This window comes from Pantherophis guttatus, chromosome 5, assembly GCF_059756535.1.
Source record: "Pantherophis guttatus breed Tessera chromosome 5, ASM5975653v1, whole genome shotgun sequence".
Classification (NCBI taxonomy): domain Eukaryota; kingdom Metazoa; phylum Chordata; class Lepidosauria; order Squamata; family Colubridae; genus Pantherophis; species Pantherophis guttatus.
The window spans coordinates 60,505,922-60,523,809 of record NC_142067.1 but is presented as its reverse complement, the minus strand read 5'-3'; the positions used below and the strand labels follow the sequence as shown (position 1 = coordinate 60,523,809).

Here is a 17,888-nt window from a genome sequence, read left to right as displayed (position 1 = left end):
TATGAAAATATTTTTTTTTTAATGTCAAGCTTTCAAATAGCACATTAAAATCCCTGGACTTCTGCAATCTTTCTTAATCTGGATCTATAATTATTTCAATCATTTCCCCTCATTGCTATCTAATAGTCAGGTCCTTAATTGTTTCTACTGGGACCAGAAAAAATTGTAATGAATATTGCTTGTACATTATGTAAGAAACAATGGATACAATACATCCTAAAGACCAGTCAAATGCATGCATCAGAACAGGCTATGTTCTATGTTCTATGTTCACTGACCATATGGTTTATTGGGGGATCAATGAGTATAAATAAATAAATATTCAAGTGTACCTGAGAACATAAGCATTCTATACATTCCAGCTTGCCGATTTTACTCAGCTCCTGTTCAGCTCATAATCTTTCTTCCCAGGTAATCTCCAGTTCCTCTCTACAGCAGGTAAAAGAGAAATAATATAGATGCTTCTTTTAAATTTAAGTTTACAAACTTGGTCAATTAAAAAAAGTGTCTTCCAGTGCAAATTATGGACAAAAGCTCAACCACAAGTATTTGTCTGGGTGACAAGAGGAGTTTTTTTCTCCTAAGACAACTTCTGCTCTATCTCCAATTCTTTCTGCTATAATTGTCAAAGTCATAAGACTCAGCACCCAAACACTAACATTAAGCTTTCTCCTTTGTGCATTGTGTAAGAGGGACCAGAACTGAGGGCTTAAAAAAAAGAGTCCTGCTAATGCAGAGATCCAACACTTGCCTATTACTGCGGGGGTGGGGAGAAGGGGAGGAATAAAAACAGATGGATTTATCAGCAATCCAGGAGATTTATGGAACAAATTCTTCCATCTCCAGTAATCCCCTTCTGATACAGAGGATTTCCCTACCATTAAATGATAGCTTTTGAGAATGAGGGTAGAAGCCCAGACAGTGAGAGACACAACATATCTGATGATAAAGGCTGGACAAAAGGTGGCACAGCTCTCATCTTGGCAGGTGAGCAGATTTTGTCTTTATTGCATAAATTATACAGAAAGATGTGGAGGAAAGATGTTAATTGATGATTGGGATCAGAGATATCTATTTCCACACCATTTGTGCACTTATTTCAGTACTGCCATTTCCCCCCAAACTATGTTTTTCCAGATTTCTTCCAGTTTTCATTTCTCAACAAGCATCATAGACATAGGAGAGCTGAAGTTTAGGGGAAGACAGCAACAAGTGGCCATAGGCCACAGGCATATTAATTGAGTGGAAATAAGGAAGGCTGCAGGGATCATTGTTTTCTGAAAAACCATTTTCGGGTAGTAATCCAGAGAACAATCATTTGGGAGTAGCCCATTAAAATCAGCCCTTAATTAATCTCCAAATAAGTGTGCAAAGTATTGAGATTTTAGAAGGCTTACAAGATCAGAAAACAAGCAAAACCCCTGAGAAAAAGACCTGTTGTTTAAACAGGAAATGGATAACATGCATTTTAAAGAATTCTTTTAAAATCCAGAAGCAGAAGCAACCATTACAAGCAAACATGAATGGAATATTTTTGTGCTTTTGTTTGTTTTTAGATTTGCAAGAACATTTGTCAGGTCTGAGATGCCATAGTGAATAATCAGGGTAATGTTGGCCATCATTTTAAATGGTAAGTAACTTCTAATTCTAAGAGACTCCACAGATTTTTCTAAACACCAAGATTTAGTTTTTTTTATTTTGAAAGCATTTATCATACATTTGTTTGCCTTTCCTTTTTGTTTGTGCTGCTGCAACTAATAATATCTAACTACCCTGTTTCCCCCCAAATAAGACATCCCCTGATAATAAGCCAAATCGGGCTTTTGAGCACATGGCAATAAGGCCAAGCGCTTATTTCAGGGTTCAAAAAAATATAAGACAGGGTCTTATTTTCAGGGAAACACGGTACCAGCAATCTTTATCTAAAAAGAAAGAGCAAAAAATATATATTCTGATATTTGAATATTCCTGACAATAAATTATATCCATCTTATTGCATTTTAGATTTTGATCTGAAACACGTCCATTTCATCTCCCATTATACAACTTTCAGGCAGTTCTGTCTCAAAGGATTTCACTTTTTCTAATTAGCAAAATGGATACTCATGAGCTTATCAACAAACTGCAAATACTGCCAATTTCTTGATAGATTGAAGGGGAAAAAGGGTTTTCTTGTTTGTTTTCTTTAGACATTCCATTCACAATAACAGACTCACAGTTGGAAGAGATCTTGGATTTCTTCTAATCCAACCCTTACTCAGGCAGGAAACCCATTCAAGAGGAAATGATTACTTGATAATTATTTCAGAGTATAAAATATGCTATAAATGTTATTTTGTAAAATAGAGGAGGCAATTTTGAATGTTAATTACACAATTTGATTTGTTCAAACAATTAATCAAATGTATTTCCGTCCACTGGAACAAAAACTCTTGAAGATCAGAATCGGGGCTCCATCTTGTCAGGATTATGTAGTCTGAAATACTCAAATGGAGGCATTCAGGAAGCTCAGAACAAGATCAGGAAGTTGATTGATTGACTTCTCCCTCTGGAGCTTTCTAGAAGCAAGTATTTCATATCTTCCTTGTGATCAGAAATGGTAAAAGCCATAACTAGTCAGTAGTAGCCCAATCTCCATGAATTTATCTTTCAAAATAAAACTCTTTTTATCTTCATTTTCCATATCTTGCACTATTTTCTATCATGTCTCTCATTTATTTATTTATTTATTTATTTATTTATTTATTTAAATTTGATTTATATGCCGCCCTTCTCCGGAGACTCAGGGCGGCTTACAATGCGTTAAGCAATAGCCTTCATTCTTTTGTATATTTTATACAAAGTCAGCTTATTGCCCGCACAAACAGGGTCCTCATTTCACCTACCTTAGAAAGGATGGAAGGCTGAGTCAACCTTGAGCCTTGGAGAGATTCGAACCAGCAGAAATTGCAGGCAGCTGTGTTAATAACAGGGTGCATTAAACCACTGTACTATCAAGGCTCTCATGTTCTGCTTTCTCTCCAAACTAAAAGTGGTATATAATCATTTCTGTTTTGACTGCCTAATTATGCTGGTTAGGATTGTGAGTGTGTATTTTTCCCAGCTTTCCTTTGAAGTGCAGTGACCGAACTGAATAGTGTGTTTTCAAGAGCATTCTTATAGAAACCATTACCATATTGACTATTTTTAATTTGCTTCCTAGTTATTCCAAGTATAGAATTTGAGCTATTGATCAGGATTCTAAAACCTATTTCCTCCTCAGTCACTGCAAAGTTTACACACATATGCATACAATGGGATTTGCTGAGTGGTAGTGCACCTGCTTTGTATACAAAGGATTTTAGTCCTAGCAACTCAGATTCACACATTGCACCAAGCATTAAATTGGACTGGTTTTATTTGACATAGGATATTATATGAGCCTAATCATTATCTCGTAATCAAGCTAACTATGGCTTTCTGTGATGCATTGTCCCAGTCATTTTAACACAATTCCATATATACTTTGCCAATGTTTTTTTCTATGGCATAGATGGAGAATCAAACCTTTAAATATTGCTTGACTCAAGTTCTAATCAGTTCCAGCCACATGATTAAAGATAGTTGGAAGCCTAGAGAACCCCACATTCCTCATCCTTGGAATGTAATTAGACCAGTTCCAAAACCATTGGTGAAAACTGTTTCTGATCTATTGCAAAAAATGTGCCTTGTATAAGAAGAAATATTGTTTCTTTTTTGTTTGGCTCAACTGGAATCAGAGTTTTAATTTAAGGATCCTAGCCTGGCTTGCATTTAAATAAGCCTTCTATCTTTTTATGAGTTGATTACTGGATCATGGAAGGAATATGTAATGCAAAAGAAAACCTAGTTATATAAACTATATAACAGTGCAATTAGTTTATGCCTAAACAAGCTCTTACTATATTACCTAAACTTTACTTTGGGGTTAGCTATTCCTTCCAATAGACAATGTTCAACTGAAGCTCTAGGAAAGCAAGCATCTCTAGACATTCTGTTACTACCTTGTTTTGGTTAGAAGCAGTGGTGGGATTCAAATAATTTAACAACCACTTCTCTGCCCTAATGACTGGCTGGGTAGGCATGGCGGGTGGGCATGTGACTGGGTGGGCATGGCCAACTCAATGTCACTTACTATGCCTGGCCCCGCCTCCTGGCTGCTCGCCTCAAGGGCCTCAATAAGATACAATTTCCCTCTCTATTTATTTACTACTACTGAACATCACTTAACAACGGTGGCAAGGAAAATCACAAGTGGAGCAAAACTCACTTAAATCTTGCTTAGCAATGGAAATTTTGACTCAGTTGTGGTCATAAGTCGAAGACTACCCCTAATGAGAATGTAGGATAAGGAGCCTATTTTGCTCACCTCTTTGGGGTGACTTTCAAGAAACATTTCAAGACTTGAAAGATTTTGGGCACAGGTGGTGGTGGTGTCGCTGAAGCGGGTCCTCTTCTCTCCTTGGTTGGAGGGGCAGCCACAGTCATCTGAAGGCCACCAGAGGGAGGTGGGGAATCGGAACGATGGCGGCGCTCCTCGTGGGAAGGCCCTTTGGTCGCTTCTCACATGAGGAGACAGGATGCTATAAAGCCTCTGCGGCCTCATGTGGTGCTACCCAGCTGCCTCGGGAGCAGGGGGAAAAAGAGGCCAGCTGGCAGGCCGAAGCATTGCTTCTTTGCTCTTCCACCTCCACACTTGCAAGTTTCACTGCCTTTTCTCTTCCTGCACAGCCTTCCCGATCTTTGAGAGTGCGACTGAACACCAACATTGCACTCTCCCCTCTCTGCTAGCGGCCACCCCTTCTCCCTCTCCCTCCCCGCTGCTGAGCGATCTCATGTGAAGAAGGGGCAGCTGCTAGCAGAGAGGGGAGAGTGTGATGTTTGTGCTTCTGAACGAGGGGACCCAGGAAGTGTCTGGGTCCAGCTCACCTGGCTTCTCTTCCTCTCGCAGCCAGCTTTCCCATTTAGGGAGCCGCAGTCTCAGAGTGAACCTTCGGCCTGGGGGCTGGCCTCTTTATTCCCCCTTGCTCCTGAGGCAGTCCTCTGGAACAGCAGTGGCAGCATACGTGGCTGCGACAGGAAGAGAGGCCAGATGAGCTGGACCCAGATGCTTCCCAAGTCCCCAAGTCCCAGAAGAACCAACCTTGCACTATCCCCTCTCTACTAGCGGCTGCCCTCTCCTTCACACAGGATCACCTGGCAGCGGGGAGGAAGAGGTCTCCCTAGAGGGTGGCCTCTAGCAACTCCAAACTTAAATGCAGAAACCAGCATACTGCGGAAGGGAGACCCACTCCAGACCTGCTTTGTTCGGGCAAAGGGCCGCCTCAGGGGTGACATGGCAAGGCTTGGCCTCCTTTTGGGCCAGGCTCTCAGCTGCTGCTGCTCACCCTCCCCTCCACCTCAGGTCCCGCATCCAACCTGTGATGGGGGGACTCGCCACTTCTGGGCAGCAGGTGAGCAACCCTCGGGGGAGAGTGCCATGCTGGGGCACTGTGTGCTTGAACCAGGCACTTTCTCTTGGCCCTCCCTCCTGGAGCTGGGCCCAAAAGATGTCCAAACCTCACTGTGTTCCCCCCTCCAGGCAGCCCTTTGGCCAAGCGCGGTGGACCCCAAACTGATCTCCCTCCCCCACCGTTGGCCTTAACTTCTCAGGCCAGGTGAGGAGTGGCTGGGAGGGGAGCAGCGAGGGTGCCCACTGCAGGCCGCCCATGAAGAGGCTGCTTGGGTAACCATGCAGCGCCACCAGCAGCTCGTGGATTATGGTGCCACATAGGGACCAAGCCCCTCTTCTCAGGAGCCCCAACGATGCCCCCGTCGTCCTTAGGGCAGAGCCAGCTCTGGGTGCTAGATTGCCCCCTGCAAAGTCCGTTGTCTGCCGAGGAGCCTAGCCAAGGCCTTGTTCACTGCCCACTGAGGCGCCTGGTGATGGATGGGGTCCTTCAGGCACTTAGCTTGACTGCCTGTTTAGTAGCTGCAGCTCCTCCCTCTGAGTGCTTTGTCAGAGCTGCCTTGGGATTTTTCCTGTGCGGACATTGCTTGCTTGGAGGGAGGCAGGAGGCGGTTAGAGGAGTGCTGAGCCAAAATGGCCTCAGGCAAGGCTAGACGAGGCGAGTAATGGCTGGCAGGGGGAGGGGCAATCCATCAGGCGGGCTCAGCATGGTGATTCAGCTGGTTTGCTGAACTGCACACAACGTTAACAACCAGTTCAGCTGAACCAGTGTGAACCAGCTGAATCCCACCACTGGTTAGAAGTGAAAAAACAGAATGGAAAGATTCCCAAAGATGCTTTTTCAAAAGGCAACTGGACTTTGTTTTTCCTTGAAGATGTTTCGCTTCTCATCCAAGAAGCTTCTTCAGTTCTTGACATTTTGCTTCTCATCCAAGAACTGAAGAAGCTTCTTGAATGAGAACTGAAATGTCTTCAAGAAAAAACAAAGTTCAGATGCCTTTTGAAAAATTACCTTTGGGGGAAGCATGAGCTGGATGACTGAGACTCTCCATAGATAGAAGGGAAGAATGTAACATGGAATACATGGGATTGTCTATTTTTGTAAACTACAGTTTAAAAAAAGTCTAATTTAAGGGTTATCTCAACTTCTGCTATCTGCATTGACATGTCCATTCTTTTTGCAGTGACCATAAAACTGAAGTGGTTTGCCATTGCCTTTGTTTGATTTTCTCCCTCCCCCCTCCCAATCTTCCCAATTATAGCTTGGGATAGCCTGATGGCTTTTCCATTGAACTAACCAGGTTTGAGCTTACTTATGTTCTTGAAGATCAGCCATGATTATGTACTGCTATTGGTACTTGTCACATACTCTGCATATTTGAAATCAAAAGAGTTAAAAATAATACCTGTAACACTTTAGAGTAAGGTGACCAGACGTCCCGCTTTTGGCGGGACAGTCCCGCTTTTGAGCAATTTGTCCCGCGTCCCGCGGCGTTTCAAAAAAGTCCCGATTTTTCTTGAGCCCCAGCTGATGGCTAGAAGAAAAAAAAAACTGTTTAAACTCTTGCCCGGGGCTTCAAAGGGCCGCCCTACAGGCAATCAGTGTAAAGCAGTTTTTTTTCCCCCTAGCTAAGCTTCAGAAACGAAACCGAAACCAGGGTCTTTGGTGCAGCGTGACAAAATGAGGCAGAGAGAGATTTATTTTTATTTTTATTTTTCCTCCCCAAAAAAGGTAGGTGAAAAACTGCAAACAATGGGAAATTTAGGAGGAGAGTTCAAGATTTTAAAACACAAAGGAAAAAAAGCTGTATTTAACTAGGGAATTGTAATAATTGAGATACTATTAATTGTATATTGTGTTGAAAGCAGAAATGGTTAAGTTGTGGTTCGGAGGAATATATGGGAGAAATTATTTGGTTTATTATTATTGGTAAATATAATTAATTGATTTGTAAGAAATTGGATTGCATGGAAATAATTGGAATATTCATGTTCATATTGATTAATATACAAAAAAGATAGTTTTATAACTAATTGATTTATATTAAAATGTTGAATTTGTATTAAACAACTGTATTACATAATTACATAATTAAACAATGTGAGGATGGATATAAAAATAGATGACAATGGGAAGGGGTATAATATAGAATAGAAGGGAAAAATTGAATTTGATTAAGATTAGAGATGAGGATGAAGGGTAATATTGGTTTTTTTTAAAAATAGATGAGGAATAAATATGGCAAAAAGGAAATATAGAAATTGTAAATTTAATTGAAATGACTAAACGCTGTTTAAATTTGTGAACCAGCCAAATATTCTGTTCAAAGAAAATACATTGTATGTTTGTATGTGTGTTTCTAATTATTGCTATTTATTCATATTTGTTCTCTTTTATTCTTTAAAGTTTAACAATTCATTCTTTATCTTAATATCTTTATATTTGCTTGGGGTTGGCTTTCTTCCCTTTCATCTTTTTTATTGTACAGCAATCTTTCTCCTCAAACCTACCACCTCTCTCTTTTCTTTCCTTCTTACTTTCTCTTCCCCCCACCCTCTTTTTCTCCTCCCTACTTCCTCTTTCTTTCTCCTTCTCCTCCTCTCTTCCTCCCTCTCTTACCCTCACTCCTACTCTAATTTCCATTCCTTCATCCCTCTCTATTGCTGTAATCCTTTAATGCATATGGACTACTCAGAGGGCTGAAAAAGTTATTTTTGACTGGTCCTCACACTTTTGACCAGTCCTCGAATTTATGACTGTCCTCACATTTTACATTTTTGCCCTATCTTGTCATCATGGTGAAGAGAAGCAGTTGTGAAATGAGTGACATGGTTGTTAAGAATGCTGCATGGGCATAAATGTGAGGATGGTCATAAGTGTGAGGACCAGTCAAAAGTGCGAGGACCTGTCAGAAATGACTTTTTTCAGCTCTCTGGTTAGTCCTTTTGTGCATATGGACTACTCAGAGGGCTGAAAAAGTTATTTTTGACTGGTCCTCACACTTTTGACCAGTCCTCAAACTTACGACTGTCCTCACATTTTACATTTTTGCCCTATCTTGTCACCATGTTGAAGAGAAGCAGTTGTGAAATGAGTGACATGGTTGTTAAGAATGCTGCACGGGCATAAATGTGAGGATGGTCATAAGTGTGAGGACCAGTCAAAAGTGCGAGGACCTGTCAGAAATGACTTTTTTCAGCCCTCTGGTTAGTCCTTTTGTGCATATGGACTACTCAGAGGGCTGAAAAAGTTATTTTTGACTGGTCCTCACACTTTTGACCAGTCCTCGAACTTACGACTGTCCTCACATTTTACATTTTTGCCCTATCTTGTCACCTTGTTGAAGAGAAGCAGTTGTGAAATGAGTGACATGGTTGTTAAGAATGCTGCACAGGCATAAATGTGAGGATGGTCATAAGTGTGAGGACCAGTCAAAAGTGTGAGGACCTGTCAGAAATGACTTTTCAGCCCTCTGAGTAGTCCCTATACACATAGCCATGGCCACCCGGTCACATGACCAGGTAGCCACGCCCACCCAGTCACATGGCATCCAAGCCACGCCCACACAATAAGCCACGCCCACAATGGTGTCCTTCTTACCAATGTTAAAATCTGTTCACCTTACCCTATAGACATAGCCATGGCCACCCGGTCACATGACCAGCTAGCCACGCCCACCCGGTCACATGACCAGCTAGCCACGCCCACAAAATAAGCCACGCCCACAATGTCCCTCTTTACCAATGTTAAAATCTGGTCACCTTACTTTAGAGAGAAGCTATCCCATAAATGATTATACTTCTTTAGAGAGTAAGAATATGATGTCCTCCTATGACGTATAACAAGCTTCTTCTTTTAGTGGACAAGTTTTTTTTGTATTAGCATTAGAGAGATGGGCCTGCAGTGTTAGATTCCAGGTGAAGTTGCTACCATTTTGCTAATGTTTAGCTATTGCAAAACTTACTGGATGGGTGGAATTCAGTATCACTATGTCTTCATTGTATAAAATACATCAAAGAATTTGTGAATAAGTCTTAGGAAAAAACAACTCCTAATTTCAATTTTGTGAAAAATTAAGGGCAAAATGGTAATGACTATGCAATGAACCAAACAATAATACTTCACTTTTTTCTACTTTGCTTTTATAAAATTGAATACACTTCATATATATGTACAATTTCCCATTTTCTTTTAAGAAAGTAGTATATGCAGTACAAGTGCCTAAAAACAGTCTTCCAGACAAGATTCCTATGATTGTCTAAGAACTGAAATCCTTTCAGCTTTATGGCCAGTTATTTCACTTGGGCAAGAGACATTATTGTGTTACATTGGGGATTCACTCCGTATTACTGCATATATCCTGCTATGTTTTACTACTGAAAACCACGGAACATATTGTTCGTTAATAACTTATGAGAACATCCGTTGAAAATTAAAATTCCTAAAGTTAACTAAAGTGCTGGAATTGCTGTATACATTTAACCATAGCAAAATTTGCTTGATGTTGGATTTTTGTTATGCGAGAGCCACATGGCTCTCACATAACAAATGTGATACGTTATGTGAATATGGCCTACATATTGGTTGTGTGACTATGGCCTACATAGTCATTGTGTGAATATGGCCTACATATTCACACAACGAATATGTTGTGTGAATATGGCCTACATATAATACGTTATAATGCGTTGTGTGAATAATGTCTTTAGAAGGTAATATTTCTGCATTCTACTCATTTTCTGAGTACAGCTGGTAAGTCTGCTTGCTCTAGGCTCATGAGATGTTTTCCTGTATCCCAGACAAATAAATAAAAACAGCGAAAGAGAAAATTACAAGAGGATGGAGAAAATTTTTACTTCTGTATATTAGATCAAATTGCTCCACTGGAGATATATCAAAAAATCAAAGAACAATAATAGTTCTTGATAATATCGAAGAATTAGTGGTTGGGCCTGGATTCTATCTTGAAGTGGAGGTTAATTTTTTATTTAGTATATTGTATGAATCAATGTTGAAATTTGTAAACCATAGTTTATAATTCTACATTTTTTGTGAATCATAGAACCACACTGTGGTTTTTTGAAATCATGGCTAGGCAAGCCATGGCTTTATGTGAGGTGTGAGATCAGTCTGCATAAATCAGAATTGTTTGTGTTCATTGCACTATCATTAAAGTTTACTAATCTCTCTTTTCTCTTTCTTTCCTTGGGCATAATGATGGGGCCCTTTCTTGCCAGTCTTGCTTTGCATCTGCCCTGTGCATTCGGTGTGGGCTTGTGTCCGTTCCTGTCCTGCCAGTTGTATCTGCACTGAAGAGAAGAGTTGTGCCATTCTTTGTGACAGAGCTGGCCTTGCACAGATCCCTAATGAGTTTCCTTGTGAAGCATATTCTATTAACTTGGATAAAAATAACATCAAATTCCTTGCTGAGAGGGCATTTGGTACTCTCCCGTCCCTAAAATCTCTCTCAATAAGCCATAACAACATATCCTTTATTACTCCTGGTGCTTTCAAAGGGCTTGCTAGCTTAACTGAGTTAAAAATGGCCCACAATGAATACATTCGTTATCTGCATACCAGGACTTTTATTTCTCTCCAGAGGCTAATCCGATTGGATTTAGCAGACTGCAATCTTTTCAATATTCCAGACAGGATTTTTATAGAGCTTCCAGCTCTTCAAGAACTCTTTTTCTTTCAGAATAACTTCCGAAGGATCCCAGGAGCTATAAGAGGGATGGAGAATTTGACCCATGTTTATTTGGAGAAAAACAAGATTGAAGCTGTAGCATATAATTCACTTCTGGGCCTGATCCGGTTGAAATATCTCAATCTGCAAATCAACAGAATAAATGTCATTCATAATAGAGCTTTTCAGGATTGCCAGAAATTGGAATACCTTTATTTAAATGACAACTTAATCAGTGACCTCCCTGAGAATTCCTTTGATGGTCTGCAGCATCTAAAGATGCTTAATCTTGGTGGCAACTTTCTCAAGATTGTCTTTAATACTTGGTTCCAGGATCAATCTGAACTGGAAGTTTTGTATTTGGACAGAAACTGGATCAGTTATATTGAGGAAGGTGCTTTTGAAAACCTCACGAGCTTGGTATATTTGCACTTGAACAGTAACAATCTAACTACGTTGCCTTTCTTAGTCTTTCAACCAGTCTACCTCCTAGGAAGACTCTACCTTTTCCGGAACCCCTGGGAGTGTGATTGTAAGATTGAGTGGCTAAAAGAGTGGATGGAGAATTATGGACTTGTGAGAGATATTCCTTGCACTTCCCCATCTTCAGTAGTTGGCCTTGACTTAATTGATGTTATTTTTGAGAAGACAGATGAAGGTATATGTCTTGACCCAGAAGAATTAAACATCTCATCTTCTACACCTCTTCCCATGCAAGAATTACAGTCGACTACAGAGAATAAATTCAACAGTCTTATCTCAAAATTTCTACTCCAGAAGGGACTTTCAGAGGAAGTGATAAACACTACAGAAGGTTTCAGCAACATTACTCTGTTAGATAGCTTGATTAATGAAGCATCTTTAGGACTAAGAGAATGTCATATAAAACAATATTTTAATATTTGGGTATTCTTTATGTCTCAAGCATTATGGACCATATAACCCAAAATTCTTTAAAATTAATTTGGTTGTTTTTCTACTCAAGCATGGATCAAAAAAAGAAGATTGTGATATTAATACTATATTTAGAACTAAATATAAAAATATCTTCTGGGCCCATATTTTAAAATAGATTCATATTCATAATTAAGAAATTAAAATGAGAGAAAATTGAAAGGTAATAAACCCAGTTGTCTTTATTTACTAAGGGAGTTCTGCAAAAAACATCACAGGTTTCACCACTATTACTCAGATATAGAAACAGTACTATAGTATTTAGAAGTTCTGAACGGAATGGAAGCCAAAAAAGAGTAACTTCCCTTACCGAGGTTTCAGGGACATTTGGTACCTGTTGTAGGAAATGATATATTGGTTTAGATCAAACAATGTCAAATTCTCAGTTTCATTTGGTCATTTTAACTCTCCTTAAGAGGGTGGTTTTAAGCTAAAAAAAAGGAATCAATAAATGTAGTACACAATGAGCTTTAAGCATCACTCCTCTTCTATAGAAAAACATTGTACTGGGGCTTCCAATGGCCCCAACCCTATTGGATTTTAGGAAAGATTGAAAATATGTTTGTTCCAGTGAGCTTTGGGGGTAGAGATGTTATAAGGTTGTTCCTTGTTTCAATATCTTGTTTATTCAGATTTTTATTACATCCTGATATGTAAAACCAGGACATAATAAAAAGTCATAGAACTCAAAGAGGGTACTTTCTTTTTCACATGATATATCTATAATTAATACCATGTTTCTCCAAGACAGGGTCTTATTTTCTTTTGATCTCCAAAATTTTATTTATTTATTTATTTTATTAGGCTTATATGCCACCCTATCTCCAATGGACTCAGGGCGGCTCACAACAATAAAAACCACAATAATCCATTATGCAAAGTTAAAATGCCTAATTAGATCAGATACTATTAAAAACCCGTAAAAAACCCCATCAGTCCAGGCCGGGGGACTCGAATAACCAAGTTTTTAATTCGCGGCGAAAGGTGCGAAGGTCAGGGGCCAGCCGAAGCCCCAAGGGGAATTGATTCCAGAGGGTGGGCACGCCCACAGAAAAGGCTCTACCCCTGGGGGCCACCAGCCGACATTGTCTCGCCGATGGCACCCTGAGCAGGCCCTCATTATGGGCGCGAACTGGGCAATGGGATGTTGTTGCTGGTGCAAGTGGTGCACCAAATATCCTGGGCCTAAGCCATGTAGGGCTTTATAGGTCATCACCAGCACCTTGAATCTCACCCGGAGGGTAACCAGCAACCAATGCAGGTCACGCAGGAGGGGTGTTACATGGGAGTATCGGGATTCTCCCATCACAACCCGCGCGGCTGCATTTTGCACCAGCTGAAGCCTCCGAGTGGTCCTCAAGGGCAGCCCCATGTAGAGAGCGTTACAGTAGTCAATATGGGAGGTGACTAGCACATGAGTAACTGTGCGTAGGGCATCCCAGTCCAAATAGGGACACAACTGGTGCATCAGATGGATCTGGGCGTATGCCCCCCTGGTCACGGTCATTATAGGATCTTCTAAACTCAACCGTGTGTCCAGGAGGACACCCAAGTTGCGTGCCTTGTCTACAGGGGGTAAAACTTCATCCCCTATAGCCAGGATGGAACCTCTCCTATGGACCGAGATGCCGGTACCCACAGCCACTCGGTCTTGGCAGGTTGAGTCGAAGTCTGTTCCTTCCCATCCAGACCCGTACCGCTTCCAGGCACTGGGTCATCATGTCGAGGGCATCACTGGGCTGGTTTGGGGTGGATATAAAGAGCTGAGTGTCATCACCGTATTGATGGTACCTCACCCCAAATGATCTCTCCCAGCGGTTTCATATAGATGTTGAACAGAAGGGGCAAGAGAACCGACCCCTGGGGCACCCCACAGGTGAGGGGCCTCCAGGTCGATCTCTGCCCACCTGCCAACACCGCTTGTGTTCGACCCGAGAGGTAGGAGGAGAACCACCGTAAAATGGTGCCTCCCACTCCCAACCCCTCGAGGCAACGCAACAGGATACCATGGTCAACGGTATCAAAAGCCGCCGAAAGATCTAATAGGACCAGAACAGAGGAATAACCTCTGTCCTGAGCCCTCCGGAGATCATCCACCAGCGCGACCAATGCCGTCTCCATGCTGTACCCGGGCCTGAAACCCGATTGGTATGGTCGAGGTAATTCGCTTCATCCAGGGGCCAGCGGGAGCTGATGCGCCACTACACTCTTAACAACCTTCGCTAGAAAGCAGAGGCTGGAGACCGGACGAAAATGACTCAAAACAGCTGGATCCAAGGCTGGCTTCTTGAGGAGGGGCCTCACCACCGCCTCCTTCAAGGTGGTCGGAAAACTTCCCTCCCTCAAGGAAGCCGTTATCACCGCCTGGATCCAGCCGTGTGTCCCCTCCTGAGCTGAATAAACCAGCCAGGAGGGGTACGGGTCCAGCACACAAGTGGCCACACTCAGCTTCCCCATGATCCTTTCCACTTCCTCTGGGGTAACAGAATCGAACTCTTCCCAAAGCACAGGACCCACTGCCTCCTCACCGTCTGACTCTGTCCAGTCAGAGTCCAAGCTGTCCCGAATCTGAGCGACCTTGTCCAACAGGTGCTGGCTAAACTCCTCGGCTTGTCCCCGCAGAGGGTCTTCCCTCATCCTCAGAGTCAGGAGGGAGCGGGACACCCTGAACAGGGCAGCCGGGCAATTCTCTGCGGATGTGATGACATCGGCGAAGTAGCAATGCTTTGCTGTCGCCAACTCCACCAAGTAGGCCCGTGTGGTCCCTTAACTGGGACCGCTCAGATTCAGAACGACTGGCTCTCCAATGGCTCTCTAGGCCTCGGCTATGTCGCTTCATCCCCCGGAGGTCCTCGGTAAACCAAGGCGCCAACCGGGATCTGCGACATGTCAGAGGCCGCAAAGGAACGACCCGGTCAAGAGCCCTGGCAGCACCCTCATCCCAGGCATCCACCAGGGCCGTGGCCGGGATGTGGGAGAGAGAGAGAGGTCTGGAACCTCTCCGGATCCATCAGGCGCCTGGGGCAGAACCAGATGGTCAGCTCCACCTCCCAGCGAGGAGGGGCAGCGTACCGGAAACCCAGCCGAAGGATATAGTGGTCAGTCCATGACAGGAGATAAATGGAAGACAATCCCCTACCGAGCCCCACTCGCCACTGCTCCGAGACAAAAACAAGATCGGGCGTGTGGCCCCCCTCATGTGTCAGGCCCTGAATAATCTGAGACAGGTCCATAACTGCCATGGAAGCCATGAACTCCCGAGCCACCCCCGACGCCCCACCCAGGGGTGGCAGATTGAAGTCCCCCAGAACAATAAGTCTGGGAAACTCCACCATCAGCCCCGATAGGGCGTCGAGTAGCCCGGGCAGGGCTGTTGATACTCAGCTGGGAGACAGGTATGCAATCAACAAGCCCAATTACCCACATGGGCCCCACTTCATGAGGAGGGCCTCACACCCGTCTATCTTAGGAGCAGTGACCTCCCGCGGACTAAGGGTCTCCCTAATAACAACTGCCACCCCCCTCCCCTACCCTGGGCCCTTGGCTGATGCAGCACCCGGAAGCCTGGTGGGCAAAGTTCAGTCAGAGGGGCACCCCCCTCTGAGCCCAACCAGGTTTCCGTAACGCAAGCCAGGTCTGTGTTTTCCTCCTCAATCAAATCACGAATGAGGGGAGCTTTGTTAACCACAGACCTGCCATTAAAGTAGATCAGCCTGAGCCCAGTAACCTTATGTCTCAAACCCCCAGAGGGTCAGATAGAACTAGGAGGGTTGGAGCATGCCACCACTTGAAGATAGTGGGGGCGAGCTCCCAAAAACTGATATGGCCTTCCGTTCCTCCACCTGCAGCCATTCCCAATCACAACCAGAATCAAAGATCCCACCCTCACCTCTGGGGCACCTGGGTGTCCCTGCACCGCACCAAGACTGCCGCCCCCTCCCCATAATCTGGACTGCCATCAGCCTGGCAGCCCCCCCAGCCACCTGCCGGATATCAAAACCCACCCCTCACCCCAATCCCCTTAAAAATCTAGCTAAAAAACAATGTAATGTCCCCTTATTAAAACCCTTAAAACCCTCATGCCACTTCTCGGGATCCCAGGACCCGTCATTAAGGTAGATCTTTGCCAGGCCAGCAGGCCACTCCCAGGATAGGGGAGCATCCCTCAGAGCAACCAAGTCCATTCTTGCATACGTTCGTAACACCATCCTAAGACATCGAGGCACAGGGGACAGTCCATGGTGAATGGGGTATATCAAGCTGGTCGATCCGTGGAGACAGGAACCTCCATTCCCGGGCGTCCTCCCACTCGGAAATGATAGGAGATGTTAGTCCTCGCCGTCCTCTCACCACAGCAGGTTCCTGAGTCCACTGGGGTCACCTGAGGTGGGAACCATCAGTTGTTGTTGCCCTCTCACCGCAGCATGACCCAGTCCTGATAGAAAAAACAGAGTCCATAGCCGCCGTCTCATGGCGGCGGCATTATCCTCAGGGACTGACCATTCCAGGGCTGCCAAATAGGAAAGTCCGGGGGCATAGATGACAAATTCCAGCCTGTGCAGATGTGGCGGAAGTATATCCGGGGACATAAAAAACACTAGAGATTACAGGTCCAGGTCCAGGCAAGGCCCTCAGCCGCCCAAGTCCCCCATCCCACCACATCCGACACAGTTGGTAAAGGTCCTCAAATGTCTCACCAGAGTGATAGTATGGGGGGGGGGGCAAGCCAGCAAACAAAAACCAAAAAGGTCCAGGGTGCTAGCTCCACCCCCCCAACAGGTCCAGCAAGGCAAGATCACAATAATGGTGGAGGGGTGGAGGTGGGGGGACAGCTGTAGAACAACAAAGCAGGCCCCCCGACGCACAGCAACCCCTGGCCCTCCCGGCTCAACTCAGCTCGGCATCTCTCACCCACCAAGGTGTTTCAGGGGAGACCCCCGGTCGTCATGTCGCTGGCAGGCTCCTGCCCATCTGTCCGCTCGCCAGTTCACTCCGCAAAGCCCCAACTGTCCAGACCACCAGACTTTAGTCACCTGGGGTCTTGCCCCCGCGGGGAAACCTCCACTGTGCCGCCAACACTATCCCCATTGCTGCAGGGCTGCCCTCGCTGCCTTTGCCAGCAAGCCTCCCTCCGCTTGCCGCCTCAGTCAGCTGGCTCGCGGCAAAAAGACTGCCGCAAAACAAGACACCGCCCCAGCGATTCCATGGTGCCGAACACAGGCTCTGCTAGACCTTCCCGCAGAGCCTCTGGGGATCTGTCCGAGGCCACCCACCTCCTCAGGTATTCCCTAGGCAGTCCATGCTGGGGTCGATGTCAAAAGACCCCAGGAAACCACCATCTTCATCAAGGATGCCCCCAGCCTCAACGGAGACTCAGCAAGACATGGTGGCCATCTTGGGCATGCTCAAATCAAAATATAGCCTTGGCCTTATTATTGGGGGGTCTTATTATTTTTGAGGTGCAGGAGGCCCCTAAACCTCAGCCGGGGGACTGGTGCCAGAGTGCTGACTAACTGCTTCGCCGGTGCCGCTCAGGCCTCTGCCTCCAGCAATCGTGGAGAAGCGAGACACGTTCTTACATGACTTCCAGCTCCTGCCATGCCTGGTGAGGGGAGGAGAAGAGACAGCAAAGGGAGCCCTGTTTCATTCCATGCATCTCACTTCTCCGCTACCCCACCCCTCCCCACCTGTCACTCGCCCTCACCGGCCAAGATCAGCTGGTGAGGGGGAGCTGAATGCGCTGCTGCCACCTGGGAGGAGAAGAATGTGAGAAATGGGCT

General features: G+C 44.5%; 1 protein-coding gene across 1 annotated transcript; it reads left to right on the top strand.

Annotated features, from left to right (window-relative positions):
• The first annotated feature begins 745 nt into the window (after positions 1-745).
• Positions 746-12,799, top strand: NYX (nyctalopin). The gene is made up of 3 exons (XM_034423847.2): positions 746-987; positions 1,557-1,630; positions 10,706-12,799. Exons 2-3 carry the CDS (start codon positions 1,609-1,611, stop codon positions 12,094-12,096), a joined length of 1,413 nt encoding a protein of 470 aa, XP_034279738.2. The 5' UTR covers positions 746-987; positions 1,557-1,608; the 3' UTR covers positions 12,097-12,799.
• Positions 12,800-17,888: the final 5,089 nt, after the last annotated feature.